This window comes from Strix uralensis, chromosome 6 (genome assembly GCF_047716275.1).
Source record: "Strix uralensis isolate ZFMK-TIS-50842 chromosome 6, bStrUra1, whole genome shotgun sequence".
NCBI lineage: Eukaryota > Metazoa > Chordata > Aves > Strigiformes > Strigidae > Strix > Strix uralensis.
Genome location: NC_133977.1, coordinates 2,020,903 through 2,044,854, shown reverse-complemented (window position 1 = coordinate 2,044,854; position 23,952 = coordinate 2,020,903). Strand labels below are relative to the sequence as shown.

Genomic DNA, 23,952 nt, shown 5'->3' with positions numbered 1-23,952 from the left:
GGAAGGCAGGACTTGACAAATGCCCAAAAGCTTCAGGCAAAGAGAGGCCCATGAAACACTCATCTCCCTGTCAAAAATGGGTTGACTTCAAGGTTGGCACTTGAGCAGAAGCTTGGGGAGCCTCTGGAGCGACTCTAAGAGTTTGTCTCACTGGCTGATCTCCTCAAGAAAAAACAGCTCTATCTGTTTGCACTTATCTCCGCAGCTTGTCTTGCAGCTGAATTGCAACATTTGTTTCCTACCATTCACTGAGACACAGAGATAAACTGCTCAATCCACTATGAAGTGGTTTATATTTTCAACCAAGCATTGGTAAGCTGGAGGTCCAGTTAGGTTTGATGAGAGATAAGGTGGCAGAGAAGCAATGCAGATCAGGTCATCTCTGTCTGGGGCCTGAATGCATTTGGAGCCCGGTAGGTGACTTGGAAAATGCAGGCTGAAGTAGCCATGTGGCAGCGGGTACTCTCTGTCCCATCAGCAGCCCCTCTCATCGTGTGAGATCTCTATGCATGGCAGTTGCTTTGGCCATGCAGTCCTCCTCACGTGGGTTCAGTTCAGTGGTGTAACAACCAGCAGCCACAGCTAGCAAAAGCCCACCCACAAAGAGCAGGTACCCCGGCAGCAAAGAAATGCCTGGTTCTCCTCTGAGACAAGATGGTTTTCTAAAGAGCCACTTACATGGAACTGGTCTCTCACCTGGCAGCTCCTGCTGACGCCTCAACAGGGGTGTCCTGGCTGAAGCCTCTCCCCTCTATCCCAGGTAAGCCAAGGTCTCTTTATACCTCTGTATTTGCACAATAGCTGGGTATGGGCGTCAGCTGAAATTCCAGGATATCCTGTTCCTGCCAAGGTGCAGAACAACCTTTTTACAAAAGCTTTCTTCAATCAGCCAGCAACATGCATGTTTTTATCGAGGTATATTGATTTATGAAAGCATTCATGCAGAGTTTAAGCTAGGCACACCTAGCTCCTTGGGGGTGGACTGTGGGTCTCCAGGTACAGTGAAGTCTCCCAGAGTCAAACGAAGAGATACAGAGGAGGTGCATACGCCTCTCTTGACACCCTTCACACCAAGAGTGGTGCAGAATTCATGGCACTTTGAAGAGGTTTAGCACATTTCTGTAAGAAAACAAAAATTAAAATAAGAAATCACAATGTAAACAACATGGTATGAACTGAACCATGTCACAGTAACAGGAAACAGCAGCATAATGAGAGGGCCATGCAAGGATAAGGGGCATAACTAAGGGATAAACAGGACTTGTGTAACAGCCTAAGGATATTGTCTTCTTTCATCATAAATTTTAAGGAAATTAAACACCATCTTTCCATAGAAAGCTTCTGCAGTATCAAGTGAAAAAGTCCATAACTTCTGTTGTGGAACCAGCCACTGGCCTGTTAGGAAATCCTAGCTCTGCTTCTGTACACAGTCATATTGTGTGTGGTCTTTGCTTCTATCAGCTCTGTTCTGCTGAGCAAGAGAGGGGTTCCTTGAGAGAACCCCCTTCTTGTGTCCTATAGGGTGAGCTTTAGTGTATCCTATGGTCCTGGGGGGTCAAAGTAGGGTTTTAGAAGAGCTGGAAATAGTGTCCCCTGTGTTTCTAGTGCTTGGTTACTCAACCAGAGGAATGCTTGTTCTAACGCTGTGTGAATACCTTTCCTTGGCACTTCGTGAAGAAACACCATTTACCTGTATTTAAGGCCCAGCAGGACTTGGAGTTTCAAATTTAGCGCTTGCTTCTGTTGCCTGCATGACAAGGAGCAACAGCCCTGAGAGGTTTCCCAGCTAGACCTTGGAGCTGGCAATGGCTCTGCACATAGAAGGGAGGCATCTTCATCTTTGGAGTCCTTAGTGTGAAAGGAGGGGTTGGAGCCAGCACAGATCATGGGAAAGGAGAGACCCCTTCTTTCTTTTGACTCACCTCCTCATACCTTTTCATTGAGCCAGTGAACTGGCTCTCAGGGGTGGAGGATCATATATATATGCATTCTCATACATCACCAGTGGTTCTTAATCTATCTCCAGTTCACTTGCCAGGTGAAGCGGCGGTATCCAGACCTGGAGCATCACAAAGCAAGCTCAGGAGCACAGCCAGTGACTTACAGCACATTGCTAGCTCAAGGCTGAGCTAGTGGATATGCTGAAATGCGCAAACATCACACGTTTCTTTAACCAGAATGGTACCGCATGGAATCTGGATATAAATTGCATGGGGAGGTTGAGTTGTGCAGGGGAAAGATGGATGGTCATTTCAGTAAAATTCAAAAGCTCTGCTTATTTGCAAAACTAGACTATAAAAATGGAAGTATGCTGCTGTGCTCTGAATGACAAGCTTTTCTAGTCACAAGAGAAATAAAAGCCAGCTTTAGTAGAGGTTGGTGAAAGGAAAACTAGCACACAGTCAAAATTTAAAGAAAAAAAGGGGATTGGATCCAGAGAAACGAAGTGACACTTTGTAGAGACCCAGGTCTCATGAAAGTTACTGCTTTCAATTTCAGTTATGGCAGGACAGAACAAATAGATCTGTGGGCATGACAGTTTGGTCAGACAGTGGAATCGGCTGCCCAGGGAGGGGGTGGAGTCACCATCCCTGGGTGTGTTTAAGGGTCATTTAGATGAGATGTTGGGGGATATGGTGTAGGGGAGAACTTTGTAGAGTCGGGCTGATGGTTGGACTCGATGATCCCAAGGGTCTTTTCCAGCCTGAATGGTTCTGTGATTCTGTGACATATTACATGGCTTCAATAGACCCAGAGGAAACTGTTTCTCCCAATAAAAGAAATCTGATTGTGCACCATACACCCGTTAATTGCAAAAATTATTTTTATATGATTTAACAGAATAAATCAAACAAGCCTTTCCATTAACACTCCTCAAGGTAAACGTGTTGCAGCTTTCAGGCTGCTTATTGTGGTGTGGATCTTATCCAATACACCAAACCCAACTGGCCAAACCAAATCTATGTTAGGGTTCTGAATGGTCCCTCCATTACACACCTTAAGCGGGTAAAGATAAGAAAACCAAAATGTTTTAAAGTTTTGTATAGAATCTGTGCTGAAATGATTGAAACCAGCAGGAAATAATCTACCAAGGAAACCACACAGCTCTGTTTGTCTAGTCATTAGCTCCACACAAAATGTATTTAAGATGTGTTTATTAACTGATTGCTTTCATATCTGAAAAGATAACTCACAAAGGTAATTCACCTCATTTCTGCCTTGCTTTCCGTAACACAGCGCTCCTGAGACATGGCATCCTTTTGTCACTTTAAGGACAGAAAGGCCACAGCAAGCCTGCTTCACCCTGATCCAGGCAGCAGGATCAGCCAGCGGGCTCCATCTGTAGCTCTGGGATGTGGCTCCCAAGCTGGATTGCTGCCGGATGGCAGAGGCAAGGCAAGGGAGCCTCTGCTGAGCTGGAGCTCCTACAAATACATCTCATGGCAAGCACCCAGGAAATGAAACAAATACCAGGGACCATGCCAAGCCCCAAAAGAGGTATGTAAGAGGCCAGGACCTCAGCTGGCAGAAAAAAGGTTTGCTGAGATTCATCCTGTATTCAAAAAATTAAAAAGGTGTAGAAGGTGCCTACGTCTGTGTATTACTTGTCACCAGGTAGGATGGTAGAAAGAAGTTCCCCTCTGCCTGCTGGACGTGGTTCAGATTTTGAAGTGACATGTGTTTTGAAGTGTGAAGTCTCTTTCATAAGTGATGCTGAGCACTTTAAAATGTCTGCCTACTTCATTACAGTAACAGATTGTAGCCAAGCAGTCACTGGCATCTGTCAGTGTGTTGCACTGGTGAGATGGAGCCCAGCTGCCCTGGAGACGGGGAATGTGTGATGGAGATCTTTATCCATCACACAGGGGAAAGGAGAGGAGTAGGTTTGAGCAATTGGTGTCTGAACCTGGATTTTTCAATCTGCAAGGCCAAAGTTCCATGGTCTAAAATGACTTTTCTTATTGCAAGCGCTGGCTCAGTAACGCAGAGCCAGCAGTGGGGAACACCCTTGGTGTTAAATGCCAGCTTCATTCTCCTTTCCAAACTGTGTAGGTTCCCCATCATTGACTTTTCTTGCAATTAGAATGAAATAGTGAATGAAAATGTGAAATCATTAGCCCCAGAGCTATAGTTACCAATTTCTTCATGGCTTACTGGTGGGAGAACAGCTAATTAATATGACAGAACACATGGAAAATCTCACCAGTTTCCATATTGCAGGTGCTGGGCTTGTGCAATTACCTTTTAGGGCAAGGGAACTGTATAAGTGGTCCCAGGTGGGAGTTCTGTTCACTGGGAAGTCCCATCCTTGGACTCTGCTTTCTGAAACACTCACAAGATGATGCCACATCCAAGTGTCTCTGCCAAGTGAAAACGGTTAGTTTTCCACTGCAGTGGAGTTGTGCTGTTAAAGCAGCAGGGAAGAGAGGGCACAGTCACAACCCTTAGTTTTCCATGCTGAGATTAAAAAATTGTCAATATAGCACAGAGTGTGGATGCATTTGTCTGAGTGTCAGGTAAACCTGGGCTGCTGGTGGAGCATGATTGTCCCCAACCTAAGTGGGTGTATAGATGAGCCCCCGTGTTTTGTCTGGTAAGCAAACTCCTGCGTTGTCAGGAGAACCAAGCTTGTGGTTCTCCACTTCTCATGGGGAGATGCTATGTGGCAAAGCTGGTGTCAGTGCTGGAGTTGGTGGCAATAGGACAGGAGAGAGATCCTTCACAGAATAAAGCATATCCAGCGATGCAGACAGTATGGACTTCTACAGAACTCTAATGGCAGCTACAGACTATTTTAAATCTATGTTTTTCAAGGCATCTTGCAGAACCTGCCAACCAAATATTTCAGGCCTGTGCAGTATCAAAGTACAATTACTTCAAATCATCTAGGAGCAAAGATGCACAGCACGACGGTAGTTTGTGTTTCACCAGTTTCCTGCTGATCTTCAAAAGCATACTGTCTTCACAGTGGTTTGAACTATACATCTGATATGTTTATCTGATGGGCTGGGAGTAATTTTGATGGTTGATAATAATCCAAAATGTGTGGGACTGCTGGACAAAATTCCAAATTCCACATTGACTAGCAGCTCAGAGGGCAAAACATGACTTTTAAGGGGTGGTAGTAATTTAAAAGGCAAACAAACCCACATCTGTTTAAAGCAGGACAGGGGATTAGAGAGTTCAAGAGCACGTTGAGAACAGACGGCCATCTACCAAGCAAATGCCATTGTTTCTATGTCTCGGGCTCTTTCTGTGGACTTGGTTTGGTTGCTGTTCTTGATGTTAGGGTAAGGGGTATTGTATGCATGTTTATTTCCGCCTGAGGAGCTGATTTTAATGTAAACTTCCAAAATCCTATGACATGGAGATCTTTGGAGAAATCCCCACTTGGTGTAGAATTCTGCACCATTACAAACTGGTTGGTTTTCCATTACCTTTTTTAAAAGTCTTAAAACTGAGAAACCCAATGAAGCATGAAAACCTGCTAATACTTATCATAGTCAACAACAAATATCTTGTTGTAAGATAATGCAGTCAGTACGTCCTTCCATTCTACTAGTGTCCCGATACGGGTATCCTCAGGTTTGAACTAGATGTGTCTTTGACCAAGACAGACAACGGGTGCTTTTCGTTGTCAAGCTGCATCTGTATTTTACAGCAGCATTTGGTAGCTCAGCTGGTAGGGGTTGGAAACTGCATATGTGTGTGCATAAGCTACTGAGTTCATAAGGTTATTTGAGACTGGAGATAGAATCCTGCTGTTTGCGGTACGTAAAAAGAAACAGAGCTAGGGAGCTTTACATTCCCACTGCTGGGCCTTCAATATTTGGCCAGCAATAAGTACGTACCATGGTGCTGTCTTGCTGCTTTCCAGCCTATTTCTGCAAAGAAGTTCTGCTGTATTAAGTCAAACGAGTGGCTGAAAAGGTCCGTCCCTTCCTCTGGGAGGCAGCAAAGCTTGGAGGAAAAGGCAGTGTGTGTTGACATCTATTCCTTCTTGTGATGGTGGTGAAGTGCTCTGAATTGTGCCACCCTTTTGGTGTTAGGATGGCTTTTGGCACATGTTGGAGATCTGTGAATCTTTTCTTGAACCATTTGGTACGCTGCTTTGTCTCTTATTGATGTTGTGTGGTCAGCTGAATTTCCTACTGACATTTTCAGGCAGATTAGTCTCAGCTTGCCCGTCTGTGAACAATTCTAGTCCAAGGTCCTCAAAAAGACTAGATCACCAGACTAAACTTAAAGGTCTCTGTTTTATGGTCTTAGGGTACTTCTTTCAGTTCCAGTGCCTCCCTTTAGGTCCACAGGGATTTGTGGAGACTTTGTGGGTTGTTAGCTTTTGGTTCTTCAGTTGAATTGAGCTGTGCTTCCTCCGGGTACTACCTCTTCAGCAAAACGAGCATGCCAAAGGCCAAATTTAACAAAACCCCTGAGATTCCTTCTCAGGCATCTCAGATGCTTTGTAGAGAGCTGGTGGCAGAAATCCAGATAAACCGCACAATTCCAAAACAAACAACCCTCTTCCCCAGAGCAGCTTCTTCCCAGTCTTCTTGTTTCCTCTGAGACTTTTTCTGATGCCCTTGGATGTAGAAGCTGTCAACACCTTCCTTTCTTCCCAGGCTCACCAGATCCTGTAGTCACAGCCTGTCTGGGAACCTCATCAGCCCACCAGCATGGTGGGCTGGGGGATGGCAGAAATCACTTCCCTGCACCCACCTGCTCTCAGGAGCCCAGGTGTAATTACCCAGTCAGCGTGGAAGCCATTCACTTCCCTTCCTCTGCTGAAAAAGTAACCTCTTTCCGTGCCTGAACCAGACAAATTTGCTTTGTAAAGTCTCTCTTTTTGCTCCCAAATCTCACTCATTCATCCAAGATTGTTTAGCTAGGCAGGAGAGTTGGAGCTGTAAATTGAAGCACAGCTGCATAGCCCCCATGCAGTCCTGTTGAAGTTCAGCTTTCACAGAATCACAGAATCATCTAGGTTGGAAAGGACCTTGAAGATCATCTAGTGCAACTGTTAACCTAGCACTGACAGTTCCCAACTCCACCAGATCCCTCAGCACTGGGTCAACCCGACTCTTCAACCCTTCCAGGGATGGGGACTCCCCCCCTGCCCTGGGCAGCCCATTCCAACGCCCAACAACCCCTTCTGCAAAGAGCCAGTCTGACCCTGCCCTGGCGCAGCTTGAGGCCATTCCCTCTTGTCCTGGTGCTTGTTCCTTGGGTCAAGAGACTCATCCCCCCTCTCTGCACCCTCCTTTCAGGGAGTTGTAGAGGGCGATGAGGTCTCCGCTCAGCCTCCTCTTCTCCAGACTAAACCCCCCCAGTTCCCTCAGCCTTCAAACACTAGTGGTCACGACTGGCTGAGCAGAAGAGCAGGATTTTCTTTCCCAGGTTCCCAAACCTGGTCAGGGAGACTGGCAACGATGTGGATTCTGGGGTACAGCCAGGTTTTTGCTGGTTGCTGAGGGCTGCAATGGGGTGAGGACGAAGCGGGTTGCAGGGAGGGTGTAGCATGCTGCCTGGTGGCAGGGGACTGCAGGAGACAAGGATGGTGCTGGGGGTCCTGTGCTCTTAACGGCTGTGGCCTGGCTTTGCTAGGGAGTGTGATGCAGGATCGGGCAATCCTGACGTTACCTGCTTCTCTCCCATCCATCACTCTTCTTTACTTCAAGGACAATTAAAAAAGAAACCACCGCAAGATACAATTGCCGTTTCTGAGCACGGTTTATTTGCTGACTATTCAAACAAGGGGCTGGGGTGTGACTAGTTCTGCCGGACAAGAGGCGTCGGGGCTGGTTCCAGGGACTCTTCCCTCAGGCCCAGGGCGGGGGCGGGCAGGGCCCGACCAGGCCGCGGGCCGGTTGCTAGGGCCGCATTGTGCCTAGCAACCGCCTGCCCCGGCTCTGCGCTTGCGCAGTGAGGCGCCCCGGGCCGCGGGGCAGGCCGGGAATGCTCGGAGCCGCCGGTGGCGGCGGCGGCGCCGTCCCGCCGCTGCCGCCGCTATGAACGAGGCAGTGGTGCGGCGGACGCAGGAGTCGTTAGGCCGAGTGATTCGCAAGCCGCCGCTGACGGACCGGCTGCTGAGTAAGCCGCCCTTCCGCTACCTGCACGACGTGATCACCGAGGTGGGCCGGGAACCGGCCTGTGGGCCCGCTCCGCTGTTGCTAGGCAACAGGGCCTCCCTGCGGGCTCGGCCGCCCCCTGGCGGGCGGGGATGTGGCTGCCGCGGGGGGTGGGGGCGTCCCTCAGGCGCGGGGCTGAGGCGGGGCTCTGCCGGGGGGACACCCGGGGACCTCGGCACCTTATCCGGGGCCTGCACAGGGCTGGGTGGCACACGCGGGTCACTGCTGCGGAGGGTATGCTCCGAGTAGCAAGGAAATCTCGGGGGTTTGAGGGTGTCTGGTGGTGGTTAAGACGAGACGAGGGGTCTGACTCTTTTCCTCAGTCTGCCACGCATTTGATCTTTCATGAAACGTGCTAGTAGATTGTTTTTCCACCTCCCATTTAAAAAAAAAAAGTCTTAATTTTTGCATTCACTGAGCTGCTGCTTTTATATATGTAATCATATATAATTTTATATATATAATGATACATAATATGTATTATACCTGTAGTCAATAAGGGGATAATGCAGAGCTATGTTTAAAATGCATATGCTGGTGTTTGCGTTGTGAATCTTCCAGATTCACCAACCATCAAGGTTAAAGATGGAATTAAATACAAAGGGAGGCCTGAGCTGTAAGCAAGGATTAAGTCTCGTTGTTCCAGAGCATGTTCAGAGACACAGCAGACCTCTGAACCTGCTCTAGAAATAGTTCTAAACAAGGTATCACCTCTGAAAGCAAATAAGGCCAATGTATTTCCTGTTGCCGCATGAGCTTTATTGAACAGAGGCCTCCAAGTGTTCTTAACTTACTCCTTTTCTTCTGTTTTGAAGGTAATTAGAGTGACAGGTTTTATGAAAGGACTTTACACGGATTTTGAATTGAAATCAGATAACGTTAAGGTGGGTACGAAGCTTCCTTATTTATTTAGCTTTAATATTAGTGTTCTGTGAAACTTGCCACAAAGTGCTTTTGGTCTTTTCGGTGTTTGATGTCAAGTACTTGTCTTTAGTTTTGTGAAGAAATTGTAGAAGCTATTGCCTGTTGGTTATATTGTACAATGCATGAGGTGAAGGCGTATAGATTGCATCTGTGGATGTGACACAAACAAGCATGTGTAAACAACTATTTCTGCACAGATTTCAAAACAGTGAAGGTTAATCTATGACCAGATCTGGGTTTCCAAAATACTGTTGTATTACAGATGAAAACCCTCATGTAGTGAGATTGCCTTGAAGTAGTTAGGTGTTGGTAATAAATCACCAACACTAGAAATCCACACACAGCTTTTTAGAGTCTTGGGGTCTCTCAATGGAATGTATGGTTTTATATTTATTGCTTTCTATATGTGTGTATACACACATACGTATATATGTATATGCACTGTATACATATATACAGTAAATATTCTTGCTTAATATTCCAGGACTTGCTGAGGTATTCATCTAGCATATGCATTCCACAGTAGGTTTATTACAGTATACAAACAGCTAATAACTGAAAGAGCAGGTTAATGTTATTACTGAAAACTGCTTTTCTTAAGTACAAGGGTGACTTTAGTCTTCATTTGCTGCTTTTCTACTGTCTGCCTCTTTGCTGAGCTGATGCTGACTTCTCCAACTACCGACTTGATTGGAAACTTTGGTCGCTTATTCATGGCAAATAATGCAGTGTTTGTATGTTGCTAGTTAGACAGCTACATCCCTTGGTGATTGTTTAACATAGCAACTGGAAGTGTGAGGTCTATGAGCCTGGCTTGTCATCCTACAGCTGGTGGCATGGATGTTCTATGCACTTCTTGCAGCTAATTATCAGTCTGATATGTACATTTATTTCTGTGACTGTTCTTATTGTTGTCAGGATAACTAAAATCTAAGTTATTTATACAACAGATTGTTGTTTTTGTTGATACTGTTCCTGTTGAAGCTTGTCAGTAGGTTCTGTGACGAAGAGCAGCTTAGCACACACTGCCTCTTCTTGGGAGAGCACCATGCATTTTATTTGTGGATTGAAAAAGCAGGTTTCCTAACAACTCCTGAGTAAGTCTTTGTATCTACGTACTGTGATAGCTGTGAAGTTGCACCAATCTTGAGTACCTCTCTGAGAATTTCTTTCACAGTCCATGAGATTGTGGTTTTCAAGAGTTCAGACAGAGGAGATCAAAATGTTGTGGTGTGGGGGAAAACATCTTTAGCTGGTGTTCCTCTTTTCAAAAACACTGGTCAGGGGAAAAACTTGGCTCTCACAGGATGCTTCCTTGCTGTGATTTCTGTTGGACTTGTAGAAAATCAGGAGAATAATCTTTATGCAGAGTCCAAATCTACCCACAAAGAGCTAGAGCCTGAGAGCAGCAGCTAGAGTCAGTGTTGTGAGTAACTCTATATATTTCTATGTGAGGGTGATCTGCTTTATGTAACGCTAGGAAACAGCACTCCTCTGCTGTGAGGGTCTGGCAGTAGATGCACAGACTTGGAGCAGGCAGGATGCTTTCAGAAAAAAGAAAAGGTTTGTACCCACTGTGAAATACTCCCCAGTGCTGTAACCTGTGGTGCGCTTGCTGTGGGCTGGGAAAAAATGAGAGGTGCTCTTTGCAAGCTGGCTGTGCTGTGCTGTTGTAGATCATGAGGTGCATAGACTGAAATTAGGAAAGCCCAAAGCTGGTGGTCTGTCCTCTGTGGCAGCTGGGGCTGGCTCCTGGTCTGGACATGCTCTTCTCCATGCTATGCAGTGTTATGCACACATACGTGCAGCAACTATCTTCATTTCTAGTTTCAACTCACCTCTCCCACCTGGACGTAGTGGGGTCCTGAAGTACCCACCGTTTCTTCTGTGCTACCTTTTATGTCTCCAGTGTTGGGACAGTACATTCTGCTTGGATCGCTGGTCCCCTCCTCCTGCATAGAAAGATGCGGGAAGCAGGCTGGGAACATCCCACAGCCAAATCTGGCCTGCAGAGCAGGCACGGGGACATCACCAAGTTCCAGTTTGTTTCAGGGATGTACAGTCAGAGCATCAATTGGAGAGAGATGTAAGGGGGGTTTAAGGCGTGAGGATTCCTTGATTGTTGGGACTTCTCTGAAACAAAACCACCTCTTTTACCAGCTGTCTGCATGTTTATCAGAAAGGTTCATCCTGTTGGGTCTAGTAAAAAGTTGTTCTCTTATAAATGGAAAGATTGGATATCAGGCTTATTCTTTTAATCTTTCACATTAGCTTCATATATATATATATATGCACACACAAAAAGTCTTTATATATATAAAAAGTCCTACCACTTGAAATAGGGGAGATGAGATACCTTTTTTTTTGAGCTCTATACAATAAAAAATATTTTCTTAACCTCTCAGCACTGTTTCAGATGTTTGTTTCTACTTTGATAGCATTTTATTTGCTGATGCAGGTGGGAGCTGTAGATTTCTCATTGGGTTCATAAGGAGTTTTTACATGGACAGAACACACTGATAACGTAACTGCTGAAAATGATGAGGATGTAGGAGGAAGTTTTGGATCTTAATTTGAAAATGTTTGCTTTAGATTAGCGTCCTGTCTCCTTCCCAAAATTAATAGATCGCATATGTCCTTGGAAGGACAGACAACTATTTTAATAGAAGGGGGTTGCAGTATTTCCTTCTTTCCCTTTTTTTATTTTTGAATGCAGGGAGCACTGGTGAGGGTGAGGTGCTCCTGATGTTAATGGAGACAATCTGAAAATCCCAGCTATGTGGCAGTTGTTTGTTTTAATCCGTTTGGAAGAGCTGAAGACGGGAAGTACCCTGACTCTGGAGACTGTCTTCCCACGCCTATAGCTATCATGCACGTGCTTGCAGCAGAACCAGGTTCTGGTTTATGGAGAGGGGCTCTGGGGCTTGAGATACCACAGGAACAGCTCTGTTAAGCTCCAGTGCCCCAGGAGTGGGTAGTGCTACCCCATGACCTGTAAAGAGCGTTGGCCTTCCTCAGCGGAGGAAATAGTGGCTTCTCTTGCTTTCCTCTGTATCGGTACGTCTGTCGATTCGATCCAGGTCCTTCTGGATCTGCTCACCTGAGATATTCAGACAGTAAGCGCAGTGCAAAATCAGGTGTCTTACTGGATAATGACAACCGTTGCTTTTCTGAACTAACTGAAATGGCAGTGGTCTGCTTTTGAGTTATCAGTTTGAATGCGGTAGCTCATACCCTTTTGAACTGAAGCCTATTAAAACACACACAGAGAGTTCTTCTCACATGGGTTTACTTTTTAACAGGCTAGTAAAATACTTTATCTCCACTCATGACTGTAAAGGATGAGTGAGTAGACTTCTGTGCTGGACCTGGTGAATATTCCTTGAGTTTTATTATGTTTTATTAATAAAAATCTTCTTTTTCCTCCTGAGTATTCTGCAGCTGTAGAGGCTTCACACCATGATTTCATTCTCTGAGCCAGGAACCCTCCAATAAAATTTCACTTGGTGGGGGTTTGTTTATTTTGTCTTTATTTTTTTTTTCTTACGATTTTGCATAATCGCTAAAAGACATCATCTTTACTGAAGGGCACTTGGGGAAAGTTGTTTGTAAAGTATAATTATAAAACTAAAACACATCTGGTCATTGTGGAGATAAAAATATGTGCCTGTATCCCTCTCCCACCATCTTTCATATGTTTTCTTTACTCACTGTTAAGTCTGGTTTGTAAAGTGTGTGTACAAGCATGTAAGTCTCAGTTTAGACTCACGTTAGTCCTGTAACTTTGGGACTTCTGTGCTGAAAAATATTCAGGGGAAGAACTGTCCTTCTGAGCAATATCTGCTGTAACAGTCTTTTTATAACTCTTTAGTAATTCCTTTGGTAATATTTACAATAATTTCTTAAACAAAACTTTTATCTTCTTTAACACGTAACGCTTGAAAATAGAATGCGAAGGGTCCTATAGCAGTCTTAAAATGCACTGGAGCTAAATGATCAACATACTAAAAAGGCAAAGTTATACTTTCACTTTAGTCATTCCAGTTCAATGTTCATCCATTATCAAAGCTGTCATTTCTTAATCAGAAATAAATAGCTATATAAATCAGGAGCAGCCCTCTTTCCTGACCTTACAAACCACTTGCTGTTCTTGTTGTACGAAATGCTTTCTGCAACTATTCCTCCCATCAGAGTTTTTCTAGTCTTTAGGTGGTGTGTGGAATTATTTTGGAGTCTCAATATTATTTCTTAATTGCTCTTTTACCAGGATAAAGATGCCAAAATCAGCTTCCTTCAGAAGGCAATTGATGCTGTTGTAATGGTAACAGGGGAGCCACTGTCAGTAAAACCAGCACGTGTTGTGGCTGGCCATGAACCAGAAAAAACCAATGAATTTCTTCAAGCAATTGGGAAGTGTTGCTTAAATAAGGTACGATATCACATATATATTTTATACACATGGTGATATATTATCAGAGCTTATTTGCAACAGACATTATTAACACTTATCTGCTATTTTTAATTACACAAGATAAACATTGGATCACTACTTACAATAATAACAACAACAACAGAGAAATAGTATATGATCCTTAGCAGAGTTTAAGCCAGGTCCCCATGCAAATATGTTCTGGATATTTTAGTGCTTTTAATGTATACTGGTTTTTATTTTTCACTTTATTCATTGGTCATTTAATAACATCTATTAGATTTGAAGAAGAATATGAAGCTTCAGAACTTTTAAAACTTTTGGATGCAGACACATCAGACACATGAATTATATGACCTGATGCTGCTACCTTTGACTTTCTGTCCTTTAAAATTTCAGTCAAATCTCTAATTCTGTTATAAAAGTAATTTTCCAATGTGCTGCCTTTTTTTTTTTTTTTTTTTTACTTTTTTGAATATGGAAATGCAGCAAAGGAGAAATTTGATAACCTGTTAAAAATAACTGCAGGGGTAGTTCTTAAAATAATTCTTGTATTCTTAAAATAATTGTGTCATTAAAAGTAATGGGGATTCTTTGCTTATAGGTGTTACAGAGATTTTTGAAATACAAAGGTGTTGTTGAAAACCCTTGAATTAATGAGTGTGAAGAAACTGTGTATATTTAACCATGAAATACTACAGTGTTTAGAGGCTGTCTGCAAATTTAGTTTGGATCATCTGATAATCTGCTCATCATTTTGTTTTAATTAGCTGAGTGCTTTGAGTTTCTTCCCTATGAGTTGCTTGAGAGCAGGAAGGGGGGAAGTTGATAAACATATGCACGGAGACTGGATGAGTTTGAAGATGTGCTTGATGGAACAGCTTTGTAGAATGTTGTGGTGAGATTTAATACCCAGAGGATGTAGTCCACCCATTTGAGCTAAGATAATTAGTGCCTCGGCTTTTATTGTGAAATATAAGCTTGGTGTGCATTGTGAAAAAGATTTCCTTCAGTCTCTAGCTTGATACTTCTAGTGCTGGGCTGAGCACACTGCTTGGAATTACGTAGTTCAGGCAAATGTTGCTAATGTGCAGAAGTTTGTGTCTAAATGTGAAAACCCACAAAAATTCATACTTTTGCATTTACAAACCAAGAGAGAATCAGGAGTCAACCCCCAGGGCAATATCAGTTTTAGTGATCTAAAAGCCATTCCTGTTTCAGGAAGGAGAATTCCCTGGCAATGTGATGTTTTTTTCCTTTTTTTGTTAATGTAGTCAAACTCTTTGGCACTTGGACATGATGTTAATTTGCTGTCTAAATTATCTAATTAATAATTGCTTGTTATCTTAACAAATGAACTAGGTGCAGAAGCTTTTTAAACAGTGTAACTGCAGCTTTTTGGAAGTAATTCTTAATGTAGTTTTCTTTAGTGACTGTTGCTGATTAAGGAAGTATTAGGTGAAAGTGGAGTGGCCTAAGAGTGGATGTAAAGTTTTAAGAGTGTTTAACCAATCTAGCCATTGTGGTATAAGGATTTGACAGTCATTTACCCTACTGTTTTGAAAAATATTTAAGTTGTTACAATGAGAATTGCTATTGTACCATAATACATAAAAAGCACTATATATTCAGTTAGCTCTGGTACATAAAATCAAATTATTACAAGGAGGGATTTGACATTAGAGCATTGTTACTCCTGTGAAAGAATGTTTCCAAAAGAGCAGAAATAAGAGCTTTATTTATAAAAAAACCAACAAAAAACTCAACGAAAAATCCAACCCAAGACATGTTGATTACAGAGTTAGGAAGAAAGGAGACATTTCGTAAAATAACTTACTCGGTTCAGTGATGTTTTTCTATTCCTTGCAGCTGTCCAGTGATACTGCTGTGAAAAGGATCTTAGCTGGGGAAAGAGCCGATGCTAAAGGGAAACCTCCCTCCTCTAAATCTCGAGATAAAGAAAGGAGAGAATCCAAAACAGAAGAACACAAAAGCCATAAAGAGGTAGGCATTTACAACTTTTGTGGGGTACAAGGGTCAACACTCTTTATGATTTGTTTGTTTGGGGCTTTTTTCCTGTGCAGTTTTGTCTGTGTAAAGTAACTGTGTGATAGGGTTCCGTGTATTGGAAATAATTTTTAGTTTTTACTTGTGTTTTAGGGTAGAGGAGACACTGAAATTAAAGACAGAAGCTCAAGCAGAGACAGAAAACCCAAAGGAGATTTGAAAGAGAGCAAAGAAAGAGAAAAGGAAAGTGATAAACAGAAGGATAATGAAGACAGGCACAAAGACCCTGAAAGAGACACCTTTAAGGAAGGAGAAAAACAAGAAAGGGAAAGAAACAAAAGCATAACAACCAAGCAAGGAAGAGAAACAGAAAAAAACAAGGGAAAAGGAGACATAGAACGAGAAGATGATCTTGAGCGTGATAAAGGACAGGAAAGAGAGAAAAAAAATGAAGGAGGAAGAGAAAAGGACAGACTGAAAGGAAGAGACAAAGATAAGGCTAGGGACAGAGAACGAGAGAAAGACAGAGGAAAAGATCGGGAAAGGGATAGACAGAGGGACAGAGAAAAAGATGGGGAGCACTTAAGAGAACATGGAAAGGATAAAGCAGAGAAAAAGGTAATTGAAATCTCATTTCAGAGAATAACTTTTTGCATGCTGTGGTAGGACTGAAGTTTTCTTCTAAGGGCCTTGCATGTTTGTATTTCTGCTCATTTAACAATTAAATACTTTCTTTAATGGCAGTTACTCTCATGAAGTGAAAGTGTTGGTGTGGATTTGATCTGGTAAGAGTGTGACTGAGGCCATATGTGTAACTTCACAATACATCTTGACTTGAGCCATCAGACTCATCTGACTGTGCTTCCTGAACATCTAATAAGCAGTTTCTGTTCTGAGCTCTGCATGTCCGAATTCTGATCACATTAGAATATGTTTGACAGAGAGAGGTGACAGTGACTGTTGGGACTGTGTATTTCTATCTTCATGTGTCTTCCCAGTAATGCGTGCTGTTGTTGCAGCCAGAGGCAGCTTTTCGGGAAAATGGGGCTGAAGAGAGTTCCTTTGGGCCATGACTAGTCATTAATATCTCTCTTGAGCTTACTTCTTCCGTATCAGGACACACAGGATGGACTTGTACATCTGTAGTTTTTTTCTGGCTTTCTAGATTAAGCTGCTGACTTCTAGCTTGATTTTTTTTTTTTTTTTTTTTTCCTTTCCCTTCCCCCTCCTTGAAAGAACAGTTGGGAAGCCCATCTAGGTCGAATCATTTCCCTCTTGCGATGGTGCTCTATTTGCAGTGGACTCTGCACATCAGGTTGCATCTTTGAGAATGAACACATCCCCTGTTTCCCCATACTTCAGGCCTTCTCAGAGTAAAGGCCTAAACTGCCTTAAGAGACATCTCTTCATTGCCTTTCATTTTACTGTTCTTTTTATCTTCTCTCTTCCTCCTCTAAATATTTCCTATTCTCGTTTTCTGTTCTGTTACATGGTGGCTCATGGTAGAAATTTGGGATTAATGGACATCAGAGGTGCTTCTGTTAAGGGGCAGTTTAATTTTGTTAGATGTGAGAAAGCACTTCTGTCAGCACGTGTCTGCTGGCCTTAAGGATTCTTGCCTTCCTGATAGTACTCAGAGAGAACAATGTTTAACTGTTGATTTTGTTTGGTTAGTCATTCGGAGGAGACAAGGTAAAGGGGGCAGGTAAATGGATAAGGTAGATGGGTGCACGTTGTAATGTGCTCAGTTCAACTCTGTGCTCCTTTCCCCTTTCACCTTATTCAGGTAACTACCTCACTTCTCAGCACACTGAATCTAAAGCAATTAATTTCTTTTCAGTCCGCAGATGCTGAGGAATCCACGCTTAGAAAAATACAGAGGCCAACAAAAGACAGCAAGTGCCAGCCAGATAATGAGGTTAGTAGCATAGAAGATCTGGGAAGGTGAATACTGAAAGTGTTGCATTTAGAATGATGTGGGAGTCTGCATGAAAAGAATGTAGGATTGAAAGGTAGGTAGATGACGAGTTCTAGGGCTATAAAATAGAAACTTGTCTGGTTGTTTGGTGTTTTTGCTGTGGGTGGTTTTTTTTTTAAATTTCTCTGAGCTTGGACAAAAAAAAGTCTACTCAGTTTATTTCATTTTCCAGATTTTATTTCTGTGTATTGATATGTTGGGTACTTCAGGAGAAATATTTGTTCAGAATTTTCTGCTTATTCCTCTGAATCTTTCCTGGAAAGCTGTTAGGTTTTGTTTTTTTTTTTTTTTTTTTCAGTACACTAATAGAAGTTTCTGTTTTGGAAAGCAGATGAGTCCAGTGTTGTGTGTGGGCCCATGTTTTGCAGCTGGATGATGGTAGGGCAGAATAGCAACTCACCAATTGCCTCTGAACAGTAGCTTGTGATACCATTGTGTCTGCATCTGCTGCTTCTTGATGACCTGAAGCAATTCGTGGAATTATGGAGCCATATGGCTAAATGTTTTAAAGAGTGAGCCTCAATAAATTAACCTAAAGCAGCTAAGGCTAGGAAAAAATAGGCAGGATCCCAAGTCTAGCAGGAGTCTCTGTTGAGAGTCTATGGAGCACTGACATCATCGTGTCTTCTACATGAGATGACAAATTTATAGCTATTCTTTGACTGAAATCCAACCAAACTTTTTAAATTATTGGCACTTGGAGGGAGAGCTTATAAAATAGTTTTTAGCCTGAAGCAAATGTTCATGGCCAAGTTAAACTTCCTGCAAATTGGGTCTCTAATGGAAATTCTGAGCCTCATCCCAAACTATCGTAGTGCTCTTGGGCACCACAATAATACACTGGGGCAGTAAAGTTTCATTTCCTGTCTTAAGTGCTTTTGGGAGTGATTCCAAGGCATGTGGGTTTTTACCTTAAATCTAGATGACAAGCTTTCCTCTACTTGCTTGCGTAACAGTAGACGCTGCTTAGGTTTTAGGTGATGAAAACACACACCTTAGGCCAGCGTATGACAAATGGTCATCATCTTAAGACTGTGGAAGACAAGAAATAAAATGAAAATGTTCCCGATGACTTTTTAGAGCTGGAGAGCTAAGATAGCTGCACAAAGTGATTTAGAGGAAATTCCAGAATGAAATAATGGGAAAGTGCATCTAATGGACTGTGGTTGATCTTCCTGTCCTCACAGTAGTTTCACAGCAGGGTAATGCCTTTATTTCCAGGGATTTACCCTGATTTAAACTACTGTAGCTCCATTTAAGTCACATGGCAGTGAAGCAAGTGTATTAAAAAGAAGGGAAACAATTTCTGTCTTTATGCACATGAAGAGTATTGAATCATATTTTGTAGTCTCTGCTGCATAATTAATAAATCTTCAGCATCTGTCTTTAGCTTTTTGTAAATACAAGTGAAACAATGTGAAGCAGCCCCTCTCAAGCAGTGGCTGATATGCCAGTACCTAACATGTCACCCACTCTTTTCTGCCCTAAGGCTTAACCTCCTCTTCCTTTCTCATTTGTTCCTGTTACGCTCATTTACCCACTTACCCTGGCTCCTGGTCCTGCTCTCTTTATCCTCACACTCCTAGCCATGGCTTCTTTTTCTTTCCAAGCCTAGTCTTACATGGCTTCACCTTGTAGTGGGCTATTAGTCTTCCACTTGACTTCCATCTTGCTTCCTCTGTATTTGAATTGGGTCCTTTCTTCAGACACACTGCTTGACAGCATAAGAACATGGAAAAAATTGGGGAAAAAACTGGGGAAATGGGAACTTTTATTTCATCGGAGATGTCACAGAATTTCAGGCTGAATGGCTTTTATGCTGCATTTACTTTAGAGAACAAATTCATTTAGATTGGGTATTTTTTTTTTCATATTCTACATGTACAACAAAGCTAGCACTTTAGTTTAGTTCCTGGCTTTGCTCCTATGTGATTAGGAGTCTTGATGAGATTCTATCTGTATTCATGCAAGTCATAATTTTTCTTGCTGCTAATTATTAGAGGCCAGCTTTAAATTGCTACTTAAATTTTGACAGGTTGACTTTTTTTTTTTTTAAATTTAATTTTCTGGTCCTAAAGAAACTATGTATATAATAGTCATCACATGGGTATCTATAATTTTCTGGAACTAAAAGAAAGCAAGTATAAGTAGGAATTAAGAAGAGACATTTGGCTAACACATGGCAATCAGAAGACTACTTGCTGCTTCAAGGCTAGCTGTTGCATACCACCCTGTTTGTGATCAGAGCGAGTTGAGTTTATTCTGTTAGCTCTCAGTCCATCTCACGTAAAAGTCTTGTTTGAAACAGACACTTCACAGCATGACTTGTTGAACTCTCTAAATAATGAAGATAACTTTGTCTTTTGACAAAAGGTGATTCAGGTCATAGAGCTTCTGAGCGTATGGTGCTGTTTATGTGAAAGTGGCTGCAGAACAGGTATGTCATTTACCCCTGAGGCCAAACACGTTGGAAAAGTCTCTTCCATTTTACAGATGGCTGCTGAAACTCTTGGCTAAGGCGTTTTGTAATATCCTGTCACTTTTGGCCACTTCTGTAATGACTTTTATTTTTGCCCTACAAACTGTATTGCTCTGGAACTGGTCACTTGAATCAGCCTCTAACTCATATCTAATGAACTTCTATTTCTCTTGGAGCTCATCTTGACTATATAATGAAACAACTACTGAATGAAAATAAGACATAACTGCCCTAGAAGCAGCAGAGAGAATTGTTCTATGGAAACCTGCTCGTTAAAACTTACATTTTAAAAAGTGGGATTTATCTAATAGTTCTTTTTGTGTTTGAAAGGTTTTAATTAGCATAAGCTGACACCAATAGAACACAGTCTTGTGAGCTTTCCTTTGAGGAAGAGATAATTGATCGATATTTTCTTAAGTTTTATCTCCACAGCAATCAAATGGACCTTAGCAAGTAGAGATCTTTCCTTGTTGCTGTTGCTCACTAATAAATTCTGCCTGTTAATCATGATAACCATTTTAGGAATAAATACTGCAAATACTGACAGTTTGAGGGAAAGAGCAAAGAAAGCCTTTGAGGGATACATAGCTTTCAGTAAAAGCATTAGAAATGAGCTGTGTTTATCTGTTGAGGAATTAGTCTGTTGCTCAAAATTTAAAAATGTATTTATATATGTTTGTATTTATATAAAACTTATATGCACACACTATTTACAATATACATGCAAATATGCCTCCTGGCACTGTGGATCTGAATAGAAGAAAAGTATTGTGGAGGGTTGATTGAATTAGATTTCTGTTCACAGACTTAATTCTTGGTTATTATTAGTGAACTATCAGTAAATCTGATGAATTAGAGGGGAAAAATCAGAGTGGCTGATTTATATAATGATTGTCCTCCTGCCTTGCTTGGGTGGGAGTGTTTTTTCTGCCTTTGACTGTTGATGCATGGAGTGGCTGTGGCTAGAGGAGGTATATGTAAGCATGGACAGAATTAGTTATGAGAGCAGTATACAAGTCACTGATAGAAACTGGTCATGACATCCTTTCATGAATGTAGAGGTTGGTTGTTAGGAAGGAGGAAGAATTAACAGTTTGGCAGGATGTCTTTTCAAAGCATATTCTTCTTCTTGACCTGTTTTCTTATGTCTTAAAATTAAAGTCAAGCTATTTAAAGGTTAATAATGAGGACAGAACAGCAGATTGGATGGTTTACAGCAGGCTGCTGTATCCTCTCCAAATAGAAATGTAATTACTCAAAACTGGGAAGTGGATCCATCTAGGCTTCTACTTTAATATGTTTTTTCCAGGATGGTGTGAAATGAACTGTAAGATTTCTTTTTAATGGCTCCAGTGACAGCTTTTCAAAGTCTTGGAGCCTCTGAATTTGTAAGAAGAATGACCTATTTTTATCTCCCTTTGGAAAGACTCAAATCATAAATATTGTGGGATTTATGTTTTTGTGTGCTACCATAGTGATTAAATTTTAGCTTTTACTTTGCACCTGTTGCCAGTGTGCACATGTGGCTCTATAAAAACGTTAAGCAGTGTTTGTAGTCACTACCTGACATAAATAAATGACTGAATCCACTCCTCCAGAAGCCTCAGCACCTATTCTCAAGTCCTTCCCCACCTGTGCTAATAATTACATCACCCAAAGAGCTGTTGAAGTTGAGTGTACCAGATGTGGCCTGTGGGGCCATAGAGCCAGACTGTGATGGTATGTGAGCTTTTTTTTTTTTGCTCCTTGCGTAATGTTGTGGTTGTGAAAGGTGGTTGTAACTAAGATGAACTAGGATTAAGATTAACCACTTCAATATTAGCTATGCTTTTGGGACTTCTGTCTATTTTTCTTTATAACATGCCACTATTTCCTAAAGAGTGAAACAAAAATATTGGTAGCTCTGGTTGTGGGTCCAATAATAACTGTAATAATCCAGTGAAGATAGTATAAAGTCAAAACTAGTTTATGTCAAAGCAGGGCCATGTACTGACCATTCAGCTAGATTTTTACGAAGTGTAGGATGTAGGGCTTTCTTCTGGCTGATTGTATACCTGAAGTTCTGAGCGTGCACGTTATATTAGTCATGGAGGCGAAGGATATGTAGTTTCTAAAGGACCTAAACTAACTGTTGAAGGTGACTCTTGCGTAGACTGCTCACTTTCCTATAAAGCACCTCCAAATGGTTCAGTTTCTCAGTTTATCACAATTTGCATACTGTGATTGTTGTTAATAAGCGTTTCCCCTTTGTTTGTCATGAACTTCTCTTGAGCTTGTGGTGCATTATAGCATATAAAAAAAGCAACATTTGCCTTCAGAGCAAACTTATCATTATTGTTCTTGACACGTAAACTTCATTCCCCTCCTTCATGTAGCTGTCTCTCCAGCACCAGTGGGTACGTTGTTGTAAGCCTGTAGAGGTGGGATATTTCTCTTGCATGGTCACCTAAAGTAATTTGAGTGAAAATACTTACTAGTGTCCTGTATTTTTAAACATCTTGTAGTGTTATTTTCCATTACAACATGTATGGTCTATTGTCCTATATGCAAGATATTATGGGAAATGAATATTTTACATTGTGTAACTTGACATTTTCTCTTTCACGTTATTGGAACATATAATGTTAACATTTGCATGGAAATGGAAGAACTTGTAATTCTCATTTACGTTATTGATACGGTCATTATCAGCAGGGTTGACAGTAAAACTTGATGCAAACTTCATGGACTATTAATTCACACAAACTTCAAAAAAGCAGATAAGGAGGAAATCCTGTGAGGTGCTGAACATATTTCAGGATTTTGAATGAGATGCAGAGATGCATTATGGGGAGAGAGAGCACAGAAACATAAAATGGTATTCTGTAAATCACCTGTACTTCTTCTGTTGTGTTCAGAAGTGGTTGTTTCCTTTTCAGCAACAAATGTATCTAATGAAATCAGGGAGTTAGGTCAAAAAGACAGGAAAGTTATTAGAAGTATGAATGGCTTGTTGGAAGCTACTGGTACTAGTATGTACAGTACTGTAAGAAGTGGGAAATCCTGTGTGCATACATAGTGGGCCAGATCCCATCGCTAGCTCCATCCTCTGGGCTACATGAAAGCAGAAGTCATAGAATCATTTAGGTTGGAAAAGACCCTTAAGATCGAGTCCAACCGTTAACCTAACACTGCCAAGTCCACCACTTCCAAGTCTGCCCCTTCTGCTAGCCAAGACTGGTGTAAGGGGATGGACTGCCTCCTTCCACCTGATCCCATACCCAGGAGTTTTGTTGGGCTGGCAGGAGTCCTCCTTTACACCTTGCACCTTCTCTGGAGGCATTTCCAGTCAGAGAGGGACCTGGGGGTGTTGATTGCCAGCCAGCTGAACAGGAGCCAGCAGTGTGCCCAGGTGGCCAAGAAGACCAATGGCATCCTGGCTTGTATCAGCAATAGCATGGCCAGCAGGGACAGGGAAGGGATCTTACCCCTGTGCTCAGCACTGGTGAGGCCGCCCCTCGATGGCTGGGTTCAGTTTTGGGCCCCTCACTCCAAAAAGGCCATTGAATGACTCGAGCGTGTCCAGAGAAGGGCAACGGAGCTGGTGCAGGGTCTGGAGCACAGGTCTGATGGGGAGTGGCTGAGGGAACTGGGGGGGTTTAGTCTGGAGAAGAGGAGGCTGAGGGGAGACCTCATGGCCCTCTACAACTCCCTGAAAGGAGGGTGCAGAGAGGGGGGATGAGTCTCTTGAGCCAAGGAACAAGCGCCAGGACAAGAGGGAATGGCCTCAGGCTGCGCCAGGGCAGGGTCAGACTGGCTCTTAGGAAGGATTTCTTTGCAGAAGGGGTTGTTGGGCGTTGGAATGGGCTGCCCAGGGCAGGGGGGGAGTCCCCATCCCTGGAGGGGTTGAAGAGTCGGGTTGAGCCAGCGCTGAGGGACCTGGTGGAGTTGGGAACGGTCAGTGTGAGGTTCATGGTTGGACTGGAGGAGCTTCAAGGTCTTTTCCAACCTAGATGAGTCTGTGATT

At 42.5% G+C, this 23,952-nt stretch overlaps 1 protein-coding gene across 3 annotated transcripts in view; it reads left to right on the top strand.

Moving 5' to 3' along the window:
• The first annotated feature begins 7,955 nt into the window (after positions 1-7,955).
• The window catches only part of TRAF3IP1 (TRAF3 interacting protein 1), a 46,350-nt gene continuing 30,353 nt past the window's right edge, over positions 7,956-23,952 (top strand). Inside the window, exons 1-6 of one of the 3 annotated variants that reach the window (XM_074872460.1) lie at positions 7,956-8,132; positions 8,945-9,013; positions 13,321-13,482; positions 15,352-15,486; positions 15,643-16,107; positions 17,330-17,407. In XM_074872460.1, the coding sequence (XP_074728561.1) occupies positions 8,010-8,132; positions 8,945-9,013; positions 13,321-13,482; positions 15,352-15,486; positions 15,643-16,107; positions 17,330-17,407 (1,032 nt within the window). In that variant the 5' untranslated portion in view covers positions 7,956-8,009. The remainder of the gene's footprint in view (positions 8,133-8,944; positions 9,014-13,320; positions 13,483-15,351; positions 15,487-15,642; positions 16,108-17,329; positions 17,408-23,952) is intronic. The other 2 variants (XM_074872461.1, XM_074872462.1) reach the window with 2 other exon arrangements.